This window comes from Notamacropus eugenii, chromosome 1, assembly GCF_028372415.1.
Source record: "Notamacropus eugenii isolate mMacEug1 chromosome 1, mMacEug1.pri_v2, whole genome shotgun sequence".
Lineage (NCBI taxonomy): Eukaryota > Metazoa > Chordata > Mammalia > Diprotodontia > Macropodidae > Notamacropus > Notamacropus eugenii.
In genome coordinates, this window is record NC_092872.1 from 398,928,013 (window position 1) to 398,955,523 (window position 27,511).

The following is a 27,511-nucleotide window of genomic DNA, read 5'->3' on the forward strand; positions in this document are numbered from 1 at the left end:
TTTTTCTGTGAACATCCTGTGGTTCAAGATTCACTTGTGCCACCATGCAGCAGCAAAAATGCGCTTCTCATTTGTCGGTGGACTGGGGCAGACAGTTCATACAGAAAAATGAAAAATTTCCATTCTGTCCTTCATCATCGCCTTCCTGTACTCTGGGCCAGGGATTTTTTAACCTGGGGGTCCATGAGATAGACAGATAGATAGATAGATAGATAGATAGATAGATAGATAGATAGATAGATAGATAGATAGATAAGATAGATAGAGAATTATTTCTAGATAATTTATTTCCTTCATAATCCTCTGTCTTTTATTTTATGCATTTAAAAGCCTTGTTCTGTGAAAGTGATAGCTTCATCAGACTGACTACCAAAAGGGTCCATGAAACAAATTTAAAAGGTTTAAAATATGTGCCTCAAACAATGGAATCAATGGCATGATATGAGTATTAAAGAGCAACAGCCACCACCACCACCCCCCCACACACACACAACACACACAGGTCTGTGATCCTAAGTCTTTCTTATTTGAATTTAGCTGAAGTCAAAGCACTTTATCACAAGACTGAAGATTAATTTATATTTGTAAAGCTTAGGACTTTAAGCTTTAGACTGATGCCCAGTACATGTACCCTGATTAAACCTACATTATTCTGCCACTTGGTAAAAGGGTACAGAGAAGATAAGCACATTAGCCATTTTCACTCATGTCTACATGATTTTAAAAAAATTGTTGCTTCTATATTGAAAAATGCCTCTCTATTTCATTGTGTTTATACTTTTCATTAAGAGGCTGATATTTAAATTACTCAGGAAAGAATTCTTGTTAAGGAATATGTCGATTCTGAGATTGCTAGGGTGTTTCCCCTAAATTTTTGCAAATGTTACTCTTTATGTGTTTTTCTAACCATTTAAATTACAGAATCCAAAGAACCAAGTTGAGCTTAATACATTGTCAAAACCCACTGTAATAAATGATTGTTTTCCACCTATGAAGATATCATTGAGCATATGCCAAGCAATCAGCTCTCAACTGTAATAGGTTCATGGAAAGAAAGGCATTTTCTAATCGTATTCAGTGGTGTTTTTCCCAAGACAGCAACAGCTTTTATAAAATGATGGTTATATCTCCTCATTACAGAATCTAATCTCCCCAGAAGACATTCAGCAGCTGCAAAACCCCTAGCATCTTTTAGCTGTAAATTGTTTTTTATTATTTATCCCCATTTAACTAAAAAAGAAAGGGCCATCAGATGATTTAACAAGACAAAAATTTAGTGGTTTTAACATTTGACAACGAGCAATTATTATCCCATGCATTGATCTCTTTGGACCCTCTTTTAATAGTAATCCATGTTTTTGGCTTTCATGCCTACACTGTATAAGTTTCCTATAATTTTTAGAGAAAATGAACGTGCAGCATTGGCTGTTGACTATTTTGTTTTAGCCCCATGAGTAGGTGTTGAATTTTGAATTACATGTGCTCTTTGTAACAGGTAAGAAATTGCAACATTAAGTGAAGAGGAATGGGCCTGGACAAAAGCAAATAAAATTCTGATTCTAAACTTGATTTACTAAATATAAAAAAGCAATATGGACTCATTACAGATGGTAGATTCCTTTTGCTTAAATACTAGATATTTTGATTTTCTGGGGTACATCACTGTTTCAAAAGTATTGCAATTTCCAGGTTTTTAAGAGAATAGTCGTGTTTTTTGTTTGGATATTTGGTGAAATTTAGAATAAAATGGTTCTGGTGAGTTTTAGTATTACCTCATAGGTTTGGACTATCAGGGAACATTCAACCATTTTGGAGAAGATTTCATAACCCAATGGACATTTCCAGAATGAAACATTCATCTCAAATGAAATCTAGTTGAGAAGTGATTTCACCTTCATTCACTTACACAGATAGAGACCATGTGCTTTTTTAAAGTTACATTTCCTTGCATAGTATGTTAGGAAATATCTGTCCTTTTTCACGATACAGTTACTTGTTGAGTTTGGCAAGAAAGCTCTTAAGTAGCTTTCCCTGCTGTGGACTGTTTCTGTCCCTAATGGGAGGTCACACAGACCCAATTAAGCAACTGTTTATTTCCATGGATAATATCTCAACTTTCATTTTACCTATTCTATGTAAACTGAAATTGCAGATTTGTGGTTTTCTATTTCAGTCCTGAGCTTAAGGTCTTAAGCTTTGCAGATATAAATTAATCTCCAGCCCCTCTGATAAAGTAGCTTGACTTCAGCAAAATTCAAATGAGAAATATTTCTTATTTATTGAGTTCCCCACAAATAACCACACTCTTACCAATAATAAGAACTGAGGAGTTCGTAATGTAGTATAATTCTGTGTTTCTAGGTTAAAAAAAAAAATAATCTACCTTAGATGACGTTTGCCCTCTTATTTCTATTATGTATATCATTCAATATGTAGTAACTATAAAAACAAAGTTCTTCCTGTACATCTCCTGTCTCCTTTATTTTCAAAGTCCTGAAGATATGAGTTTATTTTTTAAGTGTAAAAAGGATATATTCATATTCAAGAAAAGATTTTTCTCTTCTTTCTCTCTCTCTCTCTCTCTCTCTCTCTCTCTCTCACACACACACACACACACACACACACACACACACACACACACACACACACACACACACACACACACACACACACACCCTACAAATTAACCATGCCTAAGGCTTAAAAGAAAATCAGGTCAAGCTGAAGGAAAAATCAGGCAACACGACTAAAATTAATTTACTACACTCCACTATTTCTTTCTCTTCCCTTTGTGATAGATATGCATGTGAAAATGGGTTTGCAAGGGAATTTGGTGTTTTGTTTTTCCATGGCAGCAAATATCAATACATTTGTATTTGTACAGGTTTTAATTCTGAAGCATGTCCGACTTTGTCCTGTCTTGAGCCAGCTGCCGTGCTGAACTTTCTTAGCCATGTTTTCCCCTAAATCATCTGCAGTTAGACACCCCCAATGGCCCTATTTCTTGTTTGTGTTTTCCAGTGATGAAAAGGCCAGTTTTATTTTAGTTTGACTCTCCTTCCCCACCTCAGAAGGAAGCATTCTTTTGATATTGCACCAAGCATTATTTTTCTCTAGAACCATAAATGTTGAACTAACTCAGGAGTTTCAAGGCAAAGGTCACCCTCATTTTGAATCATATGGAAGGGGAGAATGCTGCAAGATTCTGCCTCTAATTTGTTGTGTGACCTTAGGGGAAAGCCTCTTTACTTCTCCTGTGCCTTCATTTCCTCATCTTGCAGATGAGAAGATTGGATGAGATGACATCTAAGGGTCCCTTCCAGTTCTAAAAATCAGTGATTTTTGATATCTTTTCATTTCTTCTGTTATGTCTTTCCACCTAGGTTATGTGACTGCTCAGGTGGTGTTATAACTATTAGGATTAGATGAGATTCAGTTGGCACAGGATTTTTTTTTCCTTTGGCTTCTTTTTTTTAAGATGATAATTCATTAAGTCTTAATAGGGTAGTGGGGGGTGGAAGGTGGAGAGAAGCAGGGAAAAGAGTTTTCAATGAAAAGCTTGATATCATACAAAGAAAATATATCAGTCAGCAGCAGATGCTGTTGACTGAGAACTATTATCCCATTTCCACAGTCTTAATCTTGAGGGTCTCCCTGATTAGCCTCAAATCCTACTTTTACAAAAGAGTTCGACAATAAAGTTACATCATGATAACTTTGGTGGGACCAAATACCACAAAATTAAGTAGAGAAAGAGAGAGAAGATGAAGGCGCTGAGGCAAGTGTGATAAGTAAGGTAGGGGATGGGGAGAAAATTTTATACTCTTCTGCTCTGGGCAGGGGTAGGGATCCTCATTAGCAAATGCAGAAGAAAAAAGGTTATATGCTATCCACTCAGGGTCCTTTTAGTGAAGGAGAATTGTTACCATTTCCAGAATCCCCACAAAATTGAATTTATCATGGGTCTCTCTCAGCGTCTCCTCCCCTTTTGGTGGGCTGCCGAATAAGTAAGGAATAAAATTGTACCAGATATTTATATCCTGAAGTGGTTGAGCTGCTCTATGAATCTACAGAAACAGTGATTTGCAGGGTGGAAGTGGGGGCCAAGAAAGTGGAATCTTTTAAGAGCAATGTATCCTCACCTGGGATTAACCAGATGTGTTCTAGATGGATCACCTATTTCGTTTCATGGCAGGTATGAATGTCTAGTAGGAAAGAAACTCCACCCCCAGTGAAAGCCTATCGTGCCTGAATTTAGTTGTTCTAAAATAGGGGGCAGGATTCCTTTAAAAACAGGTCAATATTTGCCAGATGAGTGCTAAAAAGAGGCAGTGCAACTCCTTAGTCTGATTGTAGGGCAAGCAGATAAGAGAAGCAAACCACCCCCCTTCTATTTTTTGCCTAATCATTGACAAGTCACACCCCGCTCTAACAAATGAGCCAGAGGAAGGCTTCTTTACCTCCCAGGTGAAAATTAATTATTGTTTGCAGGGTGCTTTGAGATCCTCAGATGAAAGCAGCTATAAAAGCAGAAAGGGTTATTATGTTGAGACCAGTTATAATCTCCCATTTAATACTGGAAACTGCTTCAAGCTGAAATGCTGAATCCTGAAACTGAGGTTACCTAAATATTACATTTCCTATAATTAATTTGAGCTTAAATTTCAACACAGTGACATGTTTCTTTTAAATAAAGTTAAGTCCTCTAAGGATGGATGAGTCTATATGGGTCTTAAGTTTCAGCTGGGAGCTAGACATTTTTCAGCAAGATAGAAGGGATTAAAGCAAATACATCACTGATTCCCAAAGTAGAATAGTAGCACCAGCCTGGGCCTCTGACCTCTCATGGTCTCCCCTGCCTTGGAGAAGAGTAGCTTAAAATATCTAAAAATCTTATAGTATAACGCAAACTAGTTTAGCCTACCCACAAATTCAAGAATTCCTTTTATGGTATTTTTGAGAGCTGATCCTCTGATGTCTGCTTAAATATGGGAGGTTTCTTTATCAAGAATACCATTCTGTCGTTGGACAGCTTTCTATATTAGGACATGCCTTCTTGTGTTAACCTGAAATTTGCCCTCTTGTAGCATCTCTCTATGAAGGTCCTGATTTTGCCCTCAGAGCAACATGGTGCACATTTATTCTTTCTTTTGTTAAGTCAGCCCTTCACATATTTGAACACAAAGGTTCATGACCTTCCTTTTTATCCCTAATATCATTAACCATCACTCAACATACTGGTTACCCTCCTCTGAATACATTTCGTCATTGTCTCTCTTAAAATATGGTACCTAGAACTGAACAGAAATCTGCAAAGAACCAACACAGTAGAGTTGAGCTTATTTCTGTTGATATGCACACCATATTCCCTTTAATATATAGCCTAAAGACATAGGACTTTTTTATAGTTGCATTATACTATATTTCTATTAATATGGCCCCAAAGAGACCTTTTTTAAAAAAAGTTGCTCTAAAATGTGAACTTTTTTACATTGTCTATGTCTAAGAGGCACTTAGATGGCTCAGTGGGTAGAATGTTGAGCGTGGAGTCAGGAAGACTTGAATTCAAACCCCGCCTTAGACACTCACTATCTATGCAAACTTAGGCAAGTCAATTGGCCTCTATTTGCTTTAATCCACTGGAGAAGGAAATGGCAAACTATTCCAGCATCTTTGCCAAGAAAACCCCGTGGATGGTATGGTCCACAGAAGCATGAAAAATGGGACTGAACAACAACAAATGCCGGTCATATAGCACCTTATACACAGTGGCTATTTCATTAATATTTTTCAAATTATAATTAAAACCCCAAGATGAAATGGTCATATGAACTGATACTAAAGCAGGTCCTTCCTTTTTTGTACTTGTGAATTATGGAGAGATACCAACCTATAAGTTACAATTCCTGCATATGTCTGTTAACAGGCTATGTGATGCAGGGCAAGCCATGGGACCTTACTGGGCCTCAGTTTTAGAGTTCTTAAAGTAAAGCCTATGAATTTGAGGGTTTTTTCATATTTTATAATTATATAATTAGTTTTCTTTTTAGTCTAATTTATTTCATTTTATTATAGGAAGGAGTCTAAAGAATTTACTAAATTTCCAAAAAGGTCAGAACAGCCAAAAAGGTTAGGAACCCCTTTTCTATAAAATGAGGGAATTGGGTAAGATGGCTGCTAAGGACCACCTTGGCAGCACTCTAAAGTGATGGAGATATTTATTATACAACTTTATCTAATGACTTCTGTGAAGACATTTAAATCCCAGAATGTGTATCATAGAATCCAGGAAGGCCAGACCTGTTATGTATCTTCTGAATTCCAACATGGAATTCAAACCAATCTCCATCCCCATATTTTTTACTGTTGAGAACCTTTCTCCTCAGAATTCATGAATAAACTCGCTATGTTTTGGCATTCACAGAACAAGTTGGTTCCAGCACAACCGGGGCTGGCTCTAGACCTCTTCCTTGGTGTTTGCTCTAGCTGCCCAAGATGACCTGTCTAGAGATTGGTTGAAGAGTTAGAGTGCCTTGTTTCAAGCAAGCAAAACCAGTGGCTATTGTATCTGTATGGGAAAGCAGATGATTCTTTTCCAGCCCAACACTGTAATTTTATCAACTCTGGCTCAGGCAAACCTATATTTATAATGCTAATTAGGAGGGCACACATTTAATTTGGGTTGAGGACTGTTTGTATCTCCTGGAGCCTGATAGTCCAAGGCTCAAACTGCAGCAGTCACAGGCAGATCAGGCCTTTATGCCTTTTCCAAGTATTTGAAACAGGGCTTACTCTTGCCAAACAATTTCTCTGTTGGATTCAAAAAGAAAGAGAGAGAGAGAGAAAGAGAGAGAGAGAGAGAGAGAGAGAGTATGCTGAATGTGCTGTACCTCAGAAAACTTTGAGTTTATCTTCTGCCTGCATAATATATTTTGCTGTGTGCTGAGAAAACATGTCTCTTATGTTATCTAATTGTTTCCTGACACATTTAGCAACATTTCACACTCTTTAAAGTGACATTAACATTGCTGACAGTGGAGGTGCTTTCATTAGACAGGCTTTGAATTGTAGCCAGTTTGCACGGCGGTCCTCAAACAGGTTTGTAAAAGGCAGGAAAGGTATTATTTGAGAAAACAGGGACTTGGCCAACATTCCCCTGCTGATGTCTCTTAATTTTGCTGACTCAAGTCAATTAAATGAAAGGAGAACTTCACACAGTCACTTTATTTCCAAGGACAGGCCATGGGCCTCTGGATGTTCAATGGGTGGGTTTTGGTAGGCCGAGAGTGGCACTCTGTCAAGCGTATTCAGTTTAAAACATCCATTTAACTACAACTAAATATAGTGCTATTTTGGACACAAATCTGCCATTACAACACTAGATATAGGGTAACGGTGTTGTGAGTACATACAGCTTGGCAGGGTTTTCTCTTTTTGCTTATTACTTATTGTAAAGTGAATTCTTCTCATTTCTCACTTAATGAGTCCTTTGTGTTATTCACTCATTTCAGTCATATCCAATTTTCCTCACCCCACTGGGGTCTTTCTTGGAAAAGATATTGAGTGGTTTGCCATTTCCTTCTCGTACTGATTTGACAGATGAGGAAACTGAGGTCAACAGGGTTAAGTGACTTGCCCAAGACCACCCTGCTAGTAAGTATCTGAGACCAGATCCAGGGCCATGACTATCCACTGTGGCTCGCTACTCCTAATGAGTCCTAGGATCTTTTTTTTCAAGTATAGTGTTTTAAATGATCCTTCAGAGAACACTGTTTTAGATATCTCCTTTCACCCTCACTTCTAAGAAAGAGACATGAGATTGGGTCATTCTTCCTTCCTTGAAGAAAACTGGGCCTTTGCCTCTTGGTAGTCTGCAGCCTGATAGAATTGAAAAAAGAAAGCCAGGCTTAGTGAGACTCTTGTGTTCCAAGCTCTCAGAGCCCTGGGAGTCAGGATGGTCCAGTGGAAAGCTCAAGACCCACTTTAGATGTTTATCATATCTTGGACCTTGGACATGTTACTTAACTACTCTGTTTCCTCAGGTGTCAAATAATGGGTTTGGATCAGATGACCATAAAGGTTCCTTCCAGTTCTAAAATTATGATCTTCAAGCTAAGTGAAGAATTTTTTGCTGGTCTATAATGAAGTGAGGTGACCTCAAGTCAGATATGTATGTATGTGTGTGTGTGTATATACACACACACATATATATATACATACACAAATATATATATGTATATGTCCTAGATTATTAGACTACCTTCCTGTAAACTATATGAGAATTATACAATTCCCTTCCCATCACTTTATGCAATTAAAGATGACTAATAATAGGATTTTAGAATTGTAAAGAAATTTTGAAATGATTTAGTCTGTTGTACTAATTTTACAGATTTCACAGATTTCACAGGCTCTAGATTTAAGAGATTATCTAGTCCAACCACTTTTTGATGGGTGTGGCAATTGTGTCCCAGAGTGATAAAAATGACTTAACCAGGGTCATATTGGGAGTAAAAGGTAAAGTCAAGATTAAACCCCAGATCTTCTTACTTCAAATCTAATGCCGTCTTCATTATACCACATGGCAAGAACTAAGCTGGGTGGATAGTCAATGCTTACTATTCCAATGTTGACTGTCTATGTAGCTTAGTCCTTGCTCTGTGAGGTTGCACCTGCCATGCTATGATCTTTTGTTGATTATTCAATAACTAAAAATACAGTAAGTTATTGATCATTTAGTGATTGTCTGATAATGTCTCATCTGTTAACAAAATTATTTTTGTTGTTGTTGAGTCTTTTCAGTCATGACCCCAGTTGGGGTTTTTTTGGCAACAATACTGGAGTGGTTTGCCATTTCCTTCTCCAGCTCTTTGATAGATGAGGAACTGAGGCAAACAAGGTTAAGTGACTTGTCCAGGGTCACCCAGCTAGTAAGTGTCTGAGGCCATCTAGGTGACCCAAAACAAAGTTATACACTCTCTTGTATTGACTTATATTGTTGATCCTTATTTCACGTGGTTTTATATTATTTCTCCAAATAAAACATAAGGTTCTTGAGGTCAAGGAACATGTACACTGCCATATACTCCACAGCATTTATCACAAGACTGAGTATTCAGTAAATATGTGTTGGCTGGTTATACGTTAAGGAGGCCCATTTCATTATGTTTTATTTTTCCAATGTATCCATTCAAGATGTTAATAGCATCATCCTATTTTAGAAAGTTTGAAAATATATAACACTATCTCATCTTAGAAAGGTTAGAAGATTTAATTAATGTTCGTGGGGCACCTTGACATCCCTGGATAGGAGGTTATTTGAAGATCTATTGCTTTTGATAAACATTTATGTCATTGCAGATAAGGTGGAGTTTCTGGCAATCTACAGCCTACAGATGTGAAAATAGCGCAAATTAACTTCTTTTCAATTTCATGAATATGAAGATTGCCACCATTATAAAACTATTGAAATCATATTATTTTAAAATAAACTTCACTCTCCTTCTAGATTCTGATCTATTTTTGGTATCTTCCAAAGTATCATGCTTCAGAGAAGATGTGATGTATAAACATGCAAAGCCTTGGTATAATATACTAACGATGCATGAATCTATCCAGGGAAAACCTGTGGGGACCCGCCATTCTTGGACTCTAAAAAGAGAGTCTTTAAATTGGGGGCAGACCTAACACAAAAGCCTTTCAATAAATTAGCTTTAACAGCTTAGGCAAAACTTTCTCCTTCTTCTTCTTTTTTCCAATGGCTAGTTTTGTAAAGATTTGTTTTTCAAGAAAATGCTTAACTGGGTTTTGGGGATTTTCCTGAGTAGAAGTGAAGTAGGCAATTAGGTTTTTTGTCGCAAAAATTAAAAATAAGGTTATTTGGGGGTAGAACAAATTAAGTTGTTTTATAAAAACAGGGCTTTCCCTAGAGTGTGGTTTATCTGGTTGATTGGATTGCCTCCAGCAGCCTTTAAGGGGTTTCTGAGAGAAAAAAATAAATAATTCTGGCCTGATAATCCTAAAAAAAAATTCAATGAAGCATATGTGTGTTTGTTTGTATATGTATACGCATGTTTGTATGTATGAATGAATGATTATATGGACCTTTATATGTACATATGTATATACATAGGTATAGCTATATGTCACTATATAGGGTGTCTTAAAAGTTTTAGTGCTGCTTTAAGTTTTAATTATGTGTGCATGTGCATGTAAGTATAACTGTATGTGTATGTATGTATATATACATGATACCTATATATGTAAATATAGAAAGAGAAAGAAAGAATATAAAATCACATATATCCCAATGGCAACTAGGTGGCACAATGGATAGAGTACTGCATAGGAAAGTCTGAATTCAAATCCAGCCCTAAATACTTACTAGCTGCAGGACCCTGTGCAAGTCATTTAACCTCTTCCTCAAGTCTTCATCTGTAAAATGGGGATAATAATAACACCTTTCCTACCAGGGTTGTTGTGAGGATAAAATGAGATAATATTTATAAAGCACTTGGCTAACATTGAAGCATTATATTAATACTAGCTCTTGGGGGTCCTTCCTTCAATAGTATAACTCAATTCTTTCCCATTCTTTCATACAGTTTGATTCTTGTCCCAACACACTTGTGGTAGCTCTCTGGCTCTTTTCATGTTCTGGGCATGCCTTTATATCACTCAGATTGTTCGTCTGTTGCTCTTCATTCTTGCAACCTGAGGGGGCAAACCTTCCTTTCCAGTCTTCTGTGTCATTCTTTGACAATCATAGCTGACCATTTCTAGTCCACACATAGCCTGTACACCTTAGTAAGTATCCTTTACAGGACCAAGATTTCCCCATTTCTCTAATGAGGGGAGCCACTAGATGATTGCCAAGGCATTTCCAGTTCTGAAATGGCCAATTTGATGGAATCCATGCCACTTCATAACTTGCTGTATGCAACTCAAACCCATTGAGAATCTTTCCATGGCTTTTTGCATGACTCTAATTTTGATTGCCCTGAGATTGTGGTATTCCATGTATAGCAAACCTGCAGACCTCCTAAAAGGCCTCTCAGGGACTGGATTCAATGACTAGCAAAGATAGCGTTCAGTCTTTTTCTCATTGTTTTGTCCTATTATATCCCCACCCAAGAGTAGAACTCGAGGTACAACTACATAAATGAAGATTACTTTTATCTCATGTCTAAGACGTCCTACCAAAAGGCTTAGTCAGTCAATAAGTATTTATTAAGCACCTACTATGTGTCAGGGGCTATACTAAGTACTTGAGATGTAAAAAGAAGCAAAGATAGTCCTCTCAAGAAGCTCCCAATCTGATGGGGGAGACAACAAGAAAATATGTACAAACAAGCTGTATTAAATTAAAATTTAACAAAATAGAAAAATTAAAAGAGGAAAAGCTCTAGCATTAAGAGGGATTGGGAAAGATTTCTTGTACACTATCGGATTTTAGCTGGGACTTGAAGAAAGCTAGGGGAAACCAGCAAGCAGAGCTGAAGAAAGAAAGCATTCTAGGCATTGGGGATAAGTAGAAAGAATGACCAGAGCTCAGAGATGGAATGTCTTGATTAATGGGATCCCTTCTAAAAATTTAATTAATATACAAAGTAGGTGAGGTATAGGACAGCTATTTATTTATTTCTTCCACCACCAAACAAGTGCCTAAAACACAAAAACACATCTTGATATGAAATAGTAACCCATTTCTGTTATTATATTCTCCCAGCAGATTAATACTTAAAACATTAAAATATGAAACATATGTTGGACTACAGAACAGGAGATTCCAAATTCTTGAATTTACAAAGTCCCCCCCCAAAAAAAAACCCAACACTGACCTCAAGATCACTCTTCAGCCATCTGTGCTCAAAAAAAAGCAGAAGAGACAGCTGGAGCTTGAGGTCCAATCTCATTCTTACCTAGACAACCCTGTGAACTAACTACAATATGTTCAAGGTAGCCATATCTCCCTCTCCCTAAGGAGGAGGAGAGAGAAATCTCCTTCCCCTCTTCCTTGTGAAGTCTAAGGAAGCTCTGGAAAGCCGCAAGTTCTGAAGAGGAAGAAGAGAGAGGAAGCGAGAATAAACATTAATATATGCTCTCTTTCTCTCTCTCTCTCTCTCTCTCTCTCTCTCTCTCTCTCTCTCTCTCTCTCTCTCTCTCACACACACACACACACACACACACACATGCACACACACACACACACACACACACACACACACACACACACACACACACCCCTTATTATGTGCCAGGAACTGTGCTAAGTACCTTACAAATGTTACCTCATTTAATCCTCACAACAGCTCTGAGGTAGGTGCTATTATTTTCCTCATTTTACAAATGAGGAAACTGAGAGAAGTTGTATCTCACTTTAAGGTTTACCAAGTAGGTGTATTTTACTGTCCAGTGACCAGTTATCTTTGATGAAATCCCTCCTCCCATGATGGAGAAAGGGAGCAAATGAGGGGTATCACAAAGACATGAATAAGAAGCTTCTGGTTTTGCATGGCCCTTAGCAAGAGGCTGATGTATGTCTCACTGGAAGCAGCTAGGATGTACACTGTAGGAAATTACTCAAGTCAGAACACATCTGTCACTGCAAGTGGGCAGGACACAGGCACATACCCAGTGGGATGGCCACTGTGGTTCCTCAGGATTAGCAGCTATATAGCATTAATCAAATAGTCAATGTTCAAATAGATCTGTGGTCTCATTGAAATGTATGAATTCTCCAGTTATATAGGTAGTAAGCAACCCATCCATATCTGTCCATCTCATGAGACTTTTTAATCCTTGTCCTTCCATAAGTTCACCACAAGGTGAGGGGCACCAAAGTTGTTAACTAGGGGAATTACTTGATTCCTCTTGAAACTATTATAATAATGAATAATAATAAATGAATAATAATAAAATAATGATAGCTTGCATATGTATCACAAGTATCACATACCAAGCACTCTGTTAAACACTTTACAAATATCTTATTTGATCCCCACTACAACCCTGGGAGGTAGGTGCTCAAAGGGGGTAAACTGAGTCAAAGGTTAAGTGACTAGCTCAGAGTCACATTGCTAGGAAGCATCTAAGGCTGAATTTGAACGTGGTTCTTCCTGAGTTCTGGTCCAGTGCTCTACCCACTGGGTAGCACCCAGCTAATCCGTGTGTCACTTACTTTTACCAGTCTTTCATCACATGTTCAGTCCATCTGCTTTTTCAATCACCTATTTCTTTGATGTTGTCCTTTATTCCAACTCTTCTTTATAGTTTTTTTCTTAAACTTAAACACTTCCCATAAGCCCTTCTGTTATTCCCTGGTGGATATTCATTTTTAATTTTTTAAAAATCTTTCATATCTCAAGATTTACAGCCAGACAACACCAGCCATAGAATATGAGTATTAAAAAGATGGAGAAATTTGGGGTCATGAGAGGACCTTGCAATTTTCCAGAAGCAAGCCATATAACATCCCTTGGGGAAATATTGGCATTAAAGAGATGAGCTTTTGCAACAGCAAATAGCTTGAGATCATTGAAAATGCTGTCCAATTGTGATCCAGCCTGATATTCTACTGAATTTAGCTCCTGTAACTGGATTAGAAAGGAGCTGTGGTTTCATCAGGGTGGAGGAGCTCCCAGTGTGGGAACTCCCTTCAACAGTAGCGAATAAATCTTGTTCAGTTGCCTGAATCATAGGAAAGAGAAGTGACTAGCCCAGGGTTTTACAGTTGAAAAACTTCAGGGAAGGTATTTGAGCCCAGGTCTTCCTCACTCCCAGGTCAGTCACTGTCTCTACTACACCAAACTGTTTTCTGAGTCCTCCTAATAGTTGCCTTAGGATTTTCCATTGAAAACAAAAGGATTACTAGAAGATGTGACAATATGACATAAATAAAAACATATGTATCTCAAGTCTTCACGCATCACAGCCTAAGTTCAGCACCGCACCTGAGCAGCAGGAAACAAAGAACATTTTCTGCACTCTAAAATCTTTGTTTGCTGGATTCATTAGGGTCCCTTTAGTTGTGCATTTGTGATTGAAGCTAGAAGCTTGCTTGCTTCAGGCTATGGTTTCTTTTTTCCTTTTTTGTTAATTGAAGAAGTAGGACAAGAAACTGAATATCTCCACTTCACCATGTGCCGCTGAAAACCACTGAGGCCATTGCTAGGGTTGAGACTTGATATGTTGGACCCCTCCCAAAATCCCAGCCTGTGGATGGGAAGGAGAGGCTGGGATGGAGAAAAGAAATGACAGGCATTGTGCTTGTGAGCACCTGCTCGCTCACTCTCTCTCTCTCTCTCTGTCTCTCTCTCCTCTCTCTCTTCTCTCTCTCTCTCTCTCTTCTCTCTCTCTCTCCTTTCTCTTGTCTCTGTATCTCTCCTTGTATCTCTTTGTCTCTTGTCTCTTCTCCTCAGAGACGTCAGGATAGGAGGTAGGATAGGGGTGAAGCGGAAACAATGAGGAGACCAGCCTGATTCTAACAGTAAGAGTAAAGGTAGATAGGTTAGATGCATCTACTTGAAGGATCACCTTAAGGTTAGGATTCCCTCTCTTAAAGGCAGTGTGATGTAGTAGGAAGTGTACAGAATCTGAGGTCAAAGGATCTGTGATTGAATCCCACCTCTGACACTTAGAACCTGTGTGATCCTGGACAAGTTATTTACCCCTCATGGGGTACAATTTCTTTGTCTTTAGAATGAGGGGGGTGCAGACAACCACGGAGGTCCCTTCAGCTCCAACCCCATGGGAAGCAGTAGGGACTGAATGTGGATTTTTGAGCAGTGAAGTCTCCTTATGAATGAAATGTTTTAAGGAGATGAATCTGATTAAGGGTGTGCAAAATCGACTAGGAAGTAGGAATGAAACCTGAGCCAGGGAATCTAGCTGGGAGGCCACCCTCCTGTGGCTTCTCACTGTATAATAGCACCATGTGCATGTATGATAGTACCTCTGGCAGAACCTCTCTGGGCCACAGTCTACTTTGATGATGGGGACCTCACACTGCCTTGAATTTTTATGCAAGTCAGATAAGAAGCGTCGGTGCTCTCCTGTAATCAAAACCAGACAGTCATCCTAGAATTTGGTGTCTTTTCTGAAGAACTTTCCTGCTGATTTAAAAGTGTAATTTAAGGGGCAAGGAGGATTGTATTTTCAAAGAAACAGGGAATGCATAAAATGAGGCGAAGAAATGTCTCGGATACTGAAAATATATCTATGCTCTCCTATGTTTCACCTGAACTGCTCTCAGTAACCTCTAGAGATTTTGGCTCTGTCTATGCAACATTAAAACATCTGTAGGGAAAGTGAAAATTCATCTGGAGGTTTCATTCACACAATGCCAAGTATGATGGAAACATCTGGCTCATTGACTGAATTTTTCACTTTTCAACCAGATGTTTGGCCTTGTGTCAACACAGCCTTTGTGAAATACCAGTGGCTCTGTGCTAGTGTCTCTAGAGATCAATTTGACCTTGACAGAGGTCATATTTTCACATGGGTGAAGTTATTCATGAACAATTTCTTCATCTCACCAGGCAAAGAGTAGATTTTTTCATTTCTCACATCAATCATTCCTTTCCTTTTTTTTTTTTTTCAAGAAATCATCTTTTAAAAAAATAAAAGGAACAAACTCTGTGGATAGTTCCAGCACAAATCTGTGTTCTGGACATGTTTCATTCCCTTTTCTACACATGCTTCTCCAATATATTCTAGGATAGTTCCATAGGGCAAAGAAATATCTACACTCTCCCTTTCTAAGATTCCCTCCTAGATTTAAATCCTTTGCTCTTTTGATATGTCCTTCTTTAGTAGTGAGCAATTAGAATTTCATGAGATAATTGAACTTTATCAGATGTAATACGGTGTGCATTGCCCCGCCCCTCTCCATTTCTTATCTCTTTTTCCCTCATATAATCCTCATCCTTGACAACATGTGAAAAATATGAGCATTACTTACACATTTTTGTATCTCCATGAATGAAAAAAATGATCCAGTTACTTTTAAGTACATTTGGAAATGGATCCAGAAAGCTTCACACCACTCTAAGCCAACAACTGTTTTTAAATCCCTATTCAGAGTAACAGGGATTTGGGAAGTGAAGGGGAGAAGGAAACATGATAGATTGGCCTTGGGGTAGTACAGATATTTCATGCAAATTAAAATCAGTTTAAGAAGCAAAATGATGCTTTAAAAGAGACATCATTCCAAAGAATGCAAACCTTCCTGCTTTCGGCATATACTGTCCTCTGATTTCCACCCTGATACCACTGATCCATAGCAGGAGTAGGTAAAGTTACCGGGGAGCCTATGGGCCAGCCACGAGGAGTCTTGTCTCTAGTACCAATTGTAGGAGTTGAAAAAATAGTAAACCATCATTAATTTGGGACCAGAAAAAAAAATAGACCTTAAATTAGCCATTTTTGGATCATTCCCTATTTTTATTGGAAGGGCATCAGGGAATCAATCCAATCATCTGGATAGCTGCTTATGCCTTACAATTGTGCATATTACAAAATAAAAAATAAAAAACTAAGAAGAATGTCACCTTAATGAGATTTTGGTATATTTGCATATATGTGTGTTAAACAAATCTATTAAAGCTGCCCCATCTGCTGTGCACCCTGTAACCTCTGAAACACACCCAAGGGCCATGCCACCTTAAGTGGTTTTGCAGGAAATAGAAAGCAAAGAGAGACATGTTAACTTTCAGCTTCTGCCGCTGTACTTTGGAACCTGTCTGTATCTGTGCAGATGGTCTCTGTCAGTTGGAACAGTCACAGGGGGAAAAAAATGCTAGCATAATTGGACAAAATTAGAAAATTACATAGTGAATACAGTACAGGATAGCAGTTGATTGGGACAGATCTGTGGATTGAGCAATATCACCGTTCACAGTAGGTCCCAGGGTGCAGAATTTAGGGAGTAGCAAAGGCATGCTCTTTTCTGGAAGCAGAGGGGCAGGGGAATCACAGGAATCAAACTAGCTTGCAATACATAGTCTCAATGCACTCTAGCAACCTCAGTGCTTTCTCTGTTTTTCCATTGTCTGTATTTGTACAAATTAAAAAGCACTTCTATCTTGTACTCTATGAAATGAATTCAGGCTTAACGAAATTTCAAAAACGTTCATATAAAGAATGATTTCCTAGAAACTATCATATCAGACTCTTAGAAAACTTGAATTTAATTCCACCTCAGTTGCTCAAAGGAATTTAAAAATTGGCTCCACCCATCCCTGTTGTACAATACTCAAGTCTTAGAGACGCCCATGATAACACAAACTTTAAAACCTATCAATTGTCTAAGCTAAAATCTGTTCCTGGTTAGAGCCTTGCTGTTAAGTAGGCATTAACACAATGGCTCTGACTTTGGAAGCCCCAGATTATGTTCAATGATTTTGAATAGGGTAAATCACGTTTCTCTTAAGTGACTACTTCTGACATCATAATACAGTTGCATCATGGGAGAGGGTTGTAAAGGGGGATTGTAGCTTAATTAGATAAAAGGATTTCCAAATTTTTATGTTTATTTTTAAATCTCAGGAAAATGTCCCCATGAAAACTTGTCCTGCCTGCAATATCCTTTTGTCTTCACCAAATTCTTCACATCCCTCAATTCAATTCATTTCAATTCAATTCATTTTAACAATCATGTATTTATTCAGTGCCTGTTAGAAGTCAGGTCTTCTGTGAAGTCTCCCTACAGTTCTAGTCCCCATCACTTTTCCATTCTTTAAATTCCTATAATAAAGATCATTATTATTCTTCCCCCCCACTCCTTCCTTCCTAATTACTTAAAAGCCAACAATTTATGTAGACTACTCCTTGAAGAAGAAAGATGCATGGAAGAAGCCCTTTGTTCAGTGATATCAGTAAGCTTGGGCCAGTGGATGAAGTAATAACTCACATTCAAAGTTGACCTGGAAATTTGGCAAAATGGTTGTAATTTTTATTAAGAGAAACAAGAATAATAGGGGCCCAAATCTACCTAGTGCTCTTAGGTGTACTGAGCATTTTCATCATACTGGAGCTATGATCTTCAACAGTTATGTGCACACTAAATTTTAGTAAATCAAATCCTATTCACTCTTAATTGACATGATTTCAGGGATATTTTATCTTCATTTATGGTTGTCCTTCACTGGACAGAGGCTTCTAATCTTTTTAACTTTAAATATTTTTTGCTCTCCCATGTCTCTGTCATTTTGTAAATGAATGAATGAAAAAGCCTTTATTAAGAATATACCATGTGCCAAGCACTATGCTGAACATTAGGGATACAGATGGAAAAAGAAGACTGTCTCTGCTTTCAAAGGAGTGGAGGACATAAAAGGCATTGGGAAAAACAGAATAAAATGCCAATCATATGTAGGCAAACATTGAAATGTACTAGAAATGCTCATCATTTTAAAGAAACTATTGCAGAAGAACCTCTGTTAGGAACAACTACCCTTCCCTCAAAATGAATCTCATTTATCAGTTTTGTGTTATATAAAAGGAATTTCCTTAAATGGGGAACATCTGTAAGAAGATGATTCCTTGAGGGCCCAGTAACTTTCTAACTTTGGTTCTCAAGAAGGAACTTCATTCATTCATTCATTCACAAAGCACACAGTTATATAGATATAATGTATCAGACCCTGTGCTAGGAAGTGTAGGTACAAATAGAAAAACAAACAGCTCTTGGTTTAAAGGAACTTTCATTCTATTGGAGAAAACTATATAAATATAGCTGAGTAAGTACAAAGTAATTTTGGAGGAGGAGGGCACTAGAAATGGGTGGCATCAGAAGTTGGCACCTGAGCTGAGTTTTGTCCGAAGCTATGGGGCAGAGGTGAGGACGGAACACCCTGTAGACATAGCGACAGAGTCCTCCTTTGGGTTTTTCCTCCACTCTTCCTTCCCCATTCTCTTGCTTCTCACCACCACCCACCCACCTTTCATCTCATACCTTTGGATCCATGATTGTTTAGTTGCTGTGGCTGGCACATTTTCATAGTTGAAGAACTTAAAAAAAAAAGTTTGGGCAACTGAGAAGGTTCATAGATGTACGTATAAAGCAAGTGAAAGTGTACCTGGTGATTATCTTTCCCTGGTGATTTGACTGCTGGGTGTTACAAACCACATGAAAGGAAAGGTTGGGAATGAGCCTAGAGGGAGAGTAACCATCATCTGTGATCTCTCAGGAGCATCCCGTTTCCTGGATCCTCCCTTTTCCTTGTTCTAGTTAGCAGTTTTTTTGCATGTTTTCTCCTTCATTAGAATGTGAGCTCTTTGAGGACAGGGACAGTGTCTGTCTTTTTTATTTTTCTCCCCAGGTCTTAGCACAGCACCTGGAATATAGTAAATGCTTAATAAATGTTGACTGACCACCTATTAAAGCATCTCTCCATGGAAACCATGGGGAATTTAAGTGTCACCAATACTTTGTTGTGGGCATCAGGTGCGATCCTTCTTCCTAATCCTTTTTTACTTGATCTTACCTTGCCTAACCCATGCAGATGAGTGTCATGCAGTATGTCATGCTGTTTCTGAAATGACAGACAACTCTTTCTCTGGTATAAGTTTACACATTAGACTACTTCTAATAACACATGCAATGTTTCAGTGGGGCACAATTTTTTTTAAAAACCTTTCTTTTTCTAGCCAATTTCAGTATAACTTTCTGAATATTATATCATTACATTCATTGCTGACCTTTGATCCCTCTGTCCTCTCTCCCAGGTCGTCCCATTCCACCTACATCCTCGTCTAGCCTTCTCCCATCTGCTCAGCTGCCTAGCTCCCATAATCCTCCACCAGTTAGCTGCCAGATGCCATTGCTAGACAGCAACACCTCCCATCAAATCATGGACACCAACCCTGATGAGGAATTCTCCCCTAATTCATATCTGCTCAGAGCATGCTCAGGGCCCCAGCAAGCCTCCAGCAGTGGTAAGGAAACAGCAAACACATCAAGTTTGGATGTGTGATTGTTTGTGTATGTCTGTCATATGACCATTGTGTTTTGCTCAAAAGATTTTGGAACAAGGGGGTGGGGAGGGGAAATGTGGCAGGGAGTAAAGGGGAAAGACATTTCTGGTTATGAGGCATTTCATTTTCAAGGCAAATGTCATTTATTTTTCCCCTCCATTTCACTCTAGATAAAGAGTTCTTAACCTGGGATCTACATGAATCCCAAAGGTTCCATGATTGTGGATAAGAAAAAAAATACACCTTTATTTCAATATAATTGGTTTCCTTTGTAATCCTGCGTTCAATTTTGTGTGTGTGTTTGTCTTTTAAAAACATTAATCTGAGGATGGGTCCATTGGCTTCACTAAACTGCCAAAGGATTTATCTATAATCCCTCCTAAAAAATGGTTGAGAACCTCCTGTCTAGAGTATTTTTATGTCAGTAAAGACTTAAAGAATGCAAAATCTACCAGTATATCTGCATTGTTGAAGAGGCTTTATTGGTAGCCTCCTTGGATGGGAGTTATTTCCCCAGGCCTCCAAATGGAAGCAGGACTATCTCGAAGGTGGAACACAGAAGCGGGCTATTAAATCTGAAAGTTGAATTTTTGTGTCATTTCTATTATGACCCCACACAAGGGAACACCAATGCCCTTCTAGTATATGTGTACATCAGGTACCTTTGTTTTATGATGGGTGACGTCTGACTTTTGCTGCCTCAGTTGTTTAGGGGATTTTACTCTCAAAGTGCATCTATTTGATATGGTCCTTGAGCCTTGTGCCAAGTTTAAAAAGACCTTTCCAGTAATACATGTTTATGTGACTTTGATTGAATGTAATACACTGATTCTGTGGCCTGGTGGTTAACATTGCCCTCACATTCACAATTAGGTCTGTGGTTTTCAGGAAATAGACTGTGTGTGGAATAGTAGAAACTCTGGTGCTGAAGGATCTGGGTTCAGATCCTGCCTCTGATACCTACAACGTACAACAAATCATTTAACCCCTCTGTACCTCAGATTCCTTATCTGTGAAGTAAGTGGGTTGGATTAAATAACCTTCAAGGAACTTCCTAGCTTCTGTCACCATGGCAGAGTAAAAAAATCTTAAATCTTAAACTTTAAACCATTGTTTGGAATGAATATGGACCCCCAAACTTAATATATATTTCCCCATTACCAAATCAGCAGAAACCTTAAATCAGCTTATCAGATTGGTTCTGAAAGTTAAGACCAATCGTATCTGACTCTGATAACTCATATTCTATAAATAGTCAGTATTGGTCAGTTTCTAGCTGGTACCATCAAAATGATGCCTTAATTAGGTATAAAGCTAACAAAAATCCCCTCAACAAGCTCCAACTGTATATACATCCTAAGAAAATAAATTGTTCACAATGCTATCTATAAGAAAATAGTCTAGATGGTGCAGAGAGATGAACTCACCTCTCTTCTTCTGCTGACTAGAAACATCCGGCCAGAGTGAAATATGTTTGTACCCCACTGATGCCATTGTATCTATTGGCCTGAGATCTCTGGGACCAGAATGACTATTGTAAAGGCATGTGAGCTATCTCCATTCATAGATATACCCTCATGTGAGAAGATCCTGTCACTTCTAGGAGAAAACAGGATCCAAACTCTGCCTGTCCCCAACAGCTCTGATCATGAAACAAGCTTTCTTTGTGTTCTTTCCATAACCTGCCCAGGGCCAGCATCACCGGACTATTCCTATAGAAGTCCACCAATACCTTAGGGATACTTTGTATCTTAGTCATCTGTCTGTAGTACTTTGATGGAATTTTTTGAGCCACACTTTGAGAGAGTCTCATGGTAATGATGTCTTGTCCTTTTCTTTCCTGTACTGGTGATGGGGACTTCCACTTTTTCTATAACTTCTGAATTGGTCACTCAAGAAATTCATCTCTCACCTTTACCTTCAAAGTGTTACTGGGTAATAGGAAACAGAAGGCTCTGCCAAGAGCATGGCTTAATGAGATTACACTTGTCATGGAAAGGAGTGCTTTGGCTTCATGCATGAGCATATGTCACTGTTGGCCTCAACATCTACAATTAGAAGAGGCCACCCAAATGAATTTAAGAGGACTCCTTCTGGGCATAAAATGACAGACAGCCACTCGTGATAGCCATGCCCTTCCCAATAGCCAGTCCTGATATATTTAGTAAACTCGTATTCTTTTTTTTAAATTACCTAATCAAATCTTTCATCAAATGAGCAATCCATTGTTGATATTATGGAGGCCTTTAATCTACCATAAATCTTTATTAGAACTCATCAGAGCTTCTAGTTGGAGAGAAATGTGATTATAGCACTCTTAAAATGACATTACATCATTGGGGTGATTGGTTTATCATTCGGAGAAGAGACATCAATCATTGCTAGCATAACCACACAGTAAATGAATTCAACCTTTCTACCACAGAACAATGACAGTGTAATTGCTCAAAATCAGGCTTAAAATGGAATCGGAAAATGCTCTTTCTTCAAATATGATGTTAACTTAATGGAATATATTATGAAAAATCATGTTTGAGGAAATTCTATATAATTAAAAATATGTGGAAATATATTCCTTTTTTTCTCTCATTAGAACTTGATTTCAGTTGCAGAATCATTTTTGTGCTGCAGAGATTATGTTGCATTTAATTGAACTACCCTCACTGATGTTTTTCTGCTTTTTATTCTGTACTGTGTAATCGGGATGCATATTGTATTATGAAGGACAAGAGGCTGTTGAAATGAGGTGCACCTGCTGATAGCTTTTTAAAAACAGACAATTATTACAGAGAAAATGAGACTTTTTCAAAGCTATATCCTTTTATGCATATAAAGATACCAGAGTAAAGATGATTTCCATAAGAGAGGTCAGTTCATCTCTCTGCACCATCTAGACTATTTTCTTATAGACAGCATTGTGAGCAGTTTATTTCCTTAGGATTTGTATAGAGAAGGTGCTTGTTGAGGGGTATTTTTGTTGACTTTATGCCTAATCAAGGCATTATTTTGATGGTGACAGCTAGAAACTGACCATGCTGAATATTTATTGAATTTGAGTTATCAGAGTCAGATGTGCTTAGTCTTAATTTTCAAAACCTATCTATTACGCTGATTTAAGGTTTCTCTTTATTTGAGCTTTGGTAATGGGGAAAGAGATATTAAGTTTGGAGGTCCACATTTACTCCAGACAGCAGTTAGACACAATAACTTCTCCTGACCTTGCTGTTCAACACTCTTAGATTTGGTGGATACTTTGCTGAGGGCACTTTCATGATCCAGCCAGACAGGACGCTGTTCAGAATGCTTGGCTCTAAAGTAAGCTAAAGTGAAAGCAAATGCAATTGTGTGGTTTTTTGTTTTTGTTTTTTTTTCTGTCTTTTCTACACAATATTTTTGGATTAGGATAAGCCAGAGAGTCTGTCAAGATGTTCAATTTATTCTTTTCTTTTTACTTCTTTAATTAAATTTTATTTTTTCAATTAACAAGCATTCATTTTCTCTCTCCTCCCCTTGTCCCACTTAGAGAAAAATCAAAAATAAAATGAAATGAAATAAAATAAAACCTTCATAAGAAAGAAGGAGAGTGATCCCATCTTAGGAGTAGCTTAACTTTAGGAATGATTTCTACAATTGGCTTTTTTGGGTAATCTGGTTCTGATGAAATGCATGATGTAACAGAAAGAGTGTTTTATGTGAAGTCAAAGGACCTGGGTTCAGATCCCAGATCTGTAATTTACTTCCTATGTGCATAAATCCCTTAATATCTTTGGGCCCCTCACTTTCTTTAACCAAAAAAAAAAAAATTAAATGACCTGTGAAGTCCCTTTTAATTCTAAATCTCTGATGCTATAAACTAATATCATTTAATTTGATACACTTCAGAATAGATATTTTGGGAGTATAATATTTTAAATTATATTTGAAATGAAGGTTCATTTTTTTCTGTAGAATCTCTTATGGTCTACTGGTATAAGCAATAAACTGGGAGTTAGACATCCTGGGTTTAAAGGCAAATCATTTCACCTGTCTTGGTCTAAGTTTAACTCATCTCTAAAATGAATATTTGAATCAGATTATGTCAAAGCTTCCATCTAGCTCTAATTATAATAGTAGTGGTAATAACAATAGCTAACATTTATATAACACCTTAAGGTTTGCAAATCACTTCACATATATCACCTTGAGAATTTGATCCTAACAACAACCCTGGTAGGTAGGTAAGTAGGTAGGTAGGTAGGTAGGTAGGTAGGTGCTATCATTATTCTTTTTTAGCTGACAACAAAAGTGAAACTAGCAGAAATTAAAGTGACTTGCCCATGGTCAGAGGCAAGATTTCAAATGTCTTCAGGACTCCTGGATCCAGCATTCTATCCACTGTGCTACCCAGCCTCCATCAATGCTGCTTAAACTTCTTAAACCTACAGTTTAAGAAGCAAAGAATGGGTCATGAATGGAAAAAGTTTAAAAAGTCCTGAGTGTCCTATCATACAATAACTAATATGGCCTCTTATTCAGCTAGTTAAGAATATAGACTTTTAGTGGTTCTTCACCAGTCAGTGACTTTGCTCTCTAAAGAACTTTGGTTTAAGTGTTTCATCTTATCTTTATCTCTCACGGAGGTAAAATTATTACTTTGCGTTATTCAACCCATATGATAGCCAGAAATTGTTTGTGATTCTTTATTATTTCTTGACGTCAGTGAAACACTCCTTTTTGAGAGGTGCCATACATCTCGTCTTACACGTTGCAACTTATGATAACTGGTCCTCTTGGTCTAAAAAAGACAAGGCAATCGTGAACTATATTCAGTAGGAGATTTGAAAACTTTTTCAAAGTAAAAGCAGAACCTTATCAGTATGACTTGACTGTCATGGGAAGTAATATGATACAGAAGAGTCAGAAGATCAGAATTTGAATCCTGTATATAGGATGGTCTATAAATTGAGGAGGTTGAATTGAGTGACTTTCAGCTCTAACTTTATCTCTGGTTATTTCCCATGTCTAGGGCTCATTCTTTGGAGCCAAGGACTAAAATTTTGTAGCTGCAATTTTCTTAAACCTTAGTTTACTTTTATCTTGTAGAATATTAGCTAGTGCTACAGTGGAGCCATATAGTATTGGAAATAAAGTATTATGTTTTCCCTTAGTCCCCTCCCTACAGCTACTTCCTTTCATACCAACATCTCTCTAAGTCAGTGGATTATTTTTTGTGACCTTCTACACAGCCACATTAACCAAACCAGCATTTCTTATATTCAGTAATAAAATTTGAATCCCTGTGTAATAGCTCATCTGGAAAAATCACCTGGAACTTCCCTTTGGCAACGTAATGAAGAATTCTGCCACCTCTTAGCCTTACTAGGGAAGAAAATATGGCAGCATTTATATTACAGTCTAGAAGCACTGGCTTACCTTATTTCTTCCTTAAATAAAACACTGAGTTTTAGTTATTTAGGAATCTAAAAAAAAAAGTTTTTGAATCACTCACCAATTAGCCCCTTCTTCAGTTTTCCAAGAGGATATCACTTCAAGCTAGAGATAAGAATCAAAATCGGTGATCTATGTGCTAGGTTTATGGGTGTAGATCAAGTGCCAGAAGAGCCATGGGCCTCCCTCATTCAAAGGGATTATGGGTTCTTTGGCCTTCTAGGGGGGAAAAGAGGAATTCAGTCAGATAATCAACTCAAAATTCATGTAACAAATGAAAACCTGCTGGTGCTTGGTTATACAGAATGAAGTGTTTAGTTTAACATTTCACTTGTGTCATCATGAAAGAAAGTTTTCCATAGAAACAGATTTTCCAGATTATTTGAGAATTTTGCTTTTTGTTTTGACCAAACCTATGATTCCAGTGGTATAAGGTATTCTCAAACAATAAACTTCTTTTACAAATTCAGATTGGCTTTATATTCTTCTGGGCCTTATATTTTTAGTTAGTTGTCTATGCCAATGAGAAGTTGAGTTGGTCAGGGTCACATAGTCAGTATGTATCATTGGTGGCTTTTGAGTTGAAGGAACCCAGGATTTCCTAGCTTTGATATCAGCTTTATATGTACTATACCATATGCCACATGCATATGTAAGTATATATACATATACATATGTATATGTGCATATACATATACATATGTATGCACTTAAAATTTATGTGAAAATATATTTTTAAATAAAGCATATAGATAAGATTCTAGACTCGCGAACTAGGAAGGATCACTGAGATCATATAATCTAACCTTCTCATTTGACCAAAAAGAAAAATGAGGAAACCAGTAAAGCAATTAGAACTCTTGAGGAGGATGAAAAGCTAGTTTACTGGGATGTTAGGAAGGGATTGGGGTAAAAGGAAAGTTCTAAGAGGTTATAATCAGAGATATGAGGGGATTTCAGGAGTAAAACAATATTTAGTGTTGATGTCATCAAAGGTGTGGCCTTGCTGGTGTGTGGATGAAGTGGATGAGTAGGGGGGAAAGTCCCTGGGATTGAGTTGCTCAAAGAACAGAGTCAATATTTTGTATATTGGACGTACTAAGGATGCTGATAGGGAAAAGGGAGATAGAGGGACAGATAAAGAAGTCATCAAGAAATTTGGGGAAGTATTTTGGATTCTAGGTAAGAGTCACAAAGATGGTGAGAGGCTAATATACATGGTGTTCCAAAGGTTTTTAAGCTTTAAAACTGCAATAAGCCTTTTGGGACACTCTTCATAAGATGGTGTGTTGGTTTCAAAGGAGAGGACAATGTCAGGTGGTAGTGGTAGAACTATGTTTCAGAAGCTGGAGTAAGGAATATGCTGTCCAATATTATGGTCTAAATAGAAAGAAAGCTTTCACTATAGCCAGAGAGTAGAAGGGGCATTCATGGTAAGGTCAAGAATGAGGGTAGTGATAGCGGTAGTGGTAATTAATAATAGCTTGCCATTTAAATCACATTTTATATAAGTCATGATGTTACATGATATAATGAATAATCAAGTTTTGTGTCTAACATGTACTAGACATGTGAACACAGTTCCTCTAACCTCTCAGCTAAGGCAAGACAAGGAAATAAGCATTAATTAAATGTTGAGTGTGTACCCAACATTGTACTAAGCCCTAGCATCACAAATATTAGCAAAAACAATGACAATTGCCCTCAAGGAGCTTAATTTGTAATGGGGGAAGACAATAAGAAAAATGGAATTAAAAAGTGAGAGAAGTGGCTGAGAAAAAGGTACCCACTTATGGGCATGATGAAAAAGTCTGGAAAGTTGTGAACAGTCAAAAGGGAAATAGAAGTTTACTGGCCTGGGCCCCTCTAAAGATTGAGGCTCAAAGAAGAACTTACCAATGGGAAAGAGGGACTGGAATGGTCAAGGTCCAGGGTAAGAATGACACAGGGTGCACTAATGTTCTAGAGTGAGGAGAACCCAGGTTCTAGTGTTGAGGATTGTAGCTGGAACCAAGCTTCCGAAGGGTGGGAAGAGAGAGAAAAAAGAGATATCAGAAGAATCCGCTCCCCCAGGAATAGTTCCTCTTTAGGAGCTTGGTTCCCATTG

At 37.8% G+C, this 27,511-nt stretch overlaps 1 protein-coding gene across 10 annotated transcripts in view; it reads left to right on the plus strand.

Annotated features, from left to right (window-relative positions):
• The window catches only part of LOC140518610 (teneurin-2), a 678,931-nt gene that overhangs the window by 288,458 nt on the left and 362,962 nt on the right, over positions 1-27,511 (plus strand). For all 10 annotated transcript variants that reach the window (XM_072630913.1, XM_072630906.1, XM_072630907.1 and 7 more), the window contains one exon: positions 19,729-19,938. In XM_072630913.1, coding sequence (XP_072487014.1) covers positions 19,818-19,938 — 121 coding nt within the window. In that variant the 5' untranslated portion in view covers positions 19,729-19,817. The remainder of the gene's footprint in view (positions 1-19,728; positions 19,939-27,511) is intronic.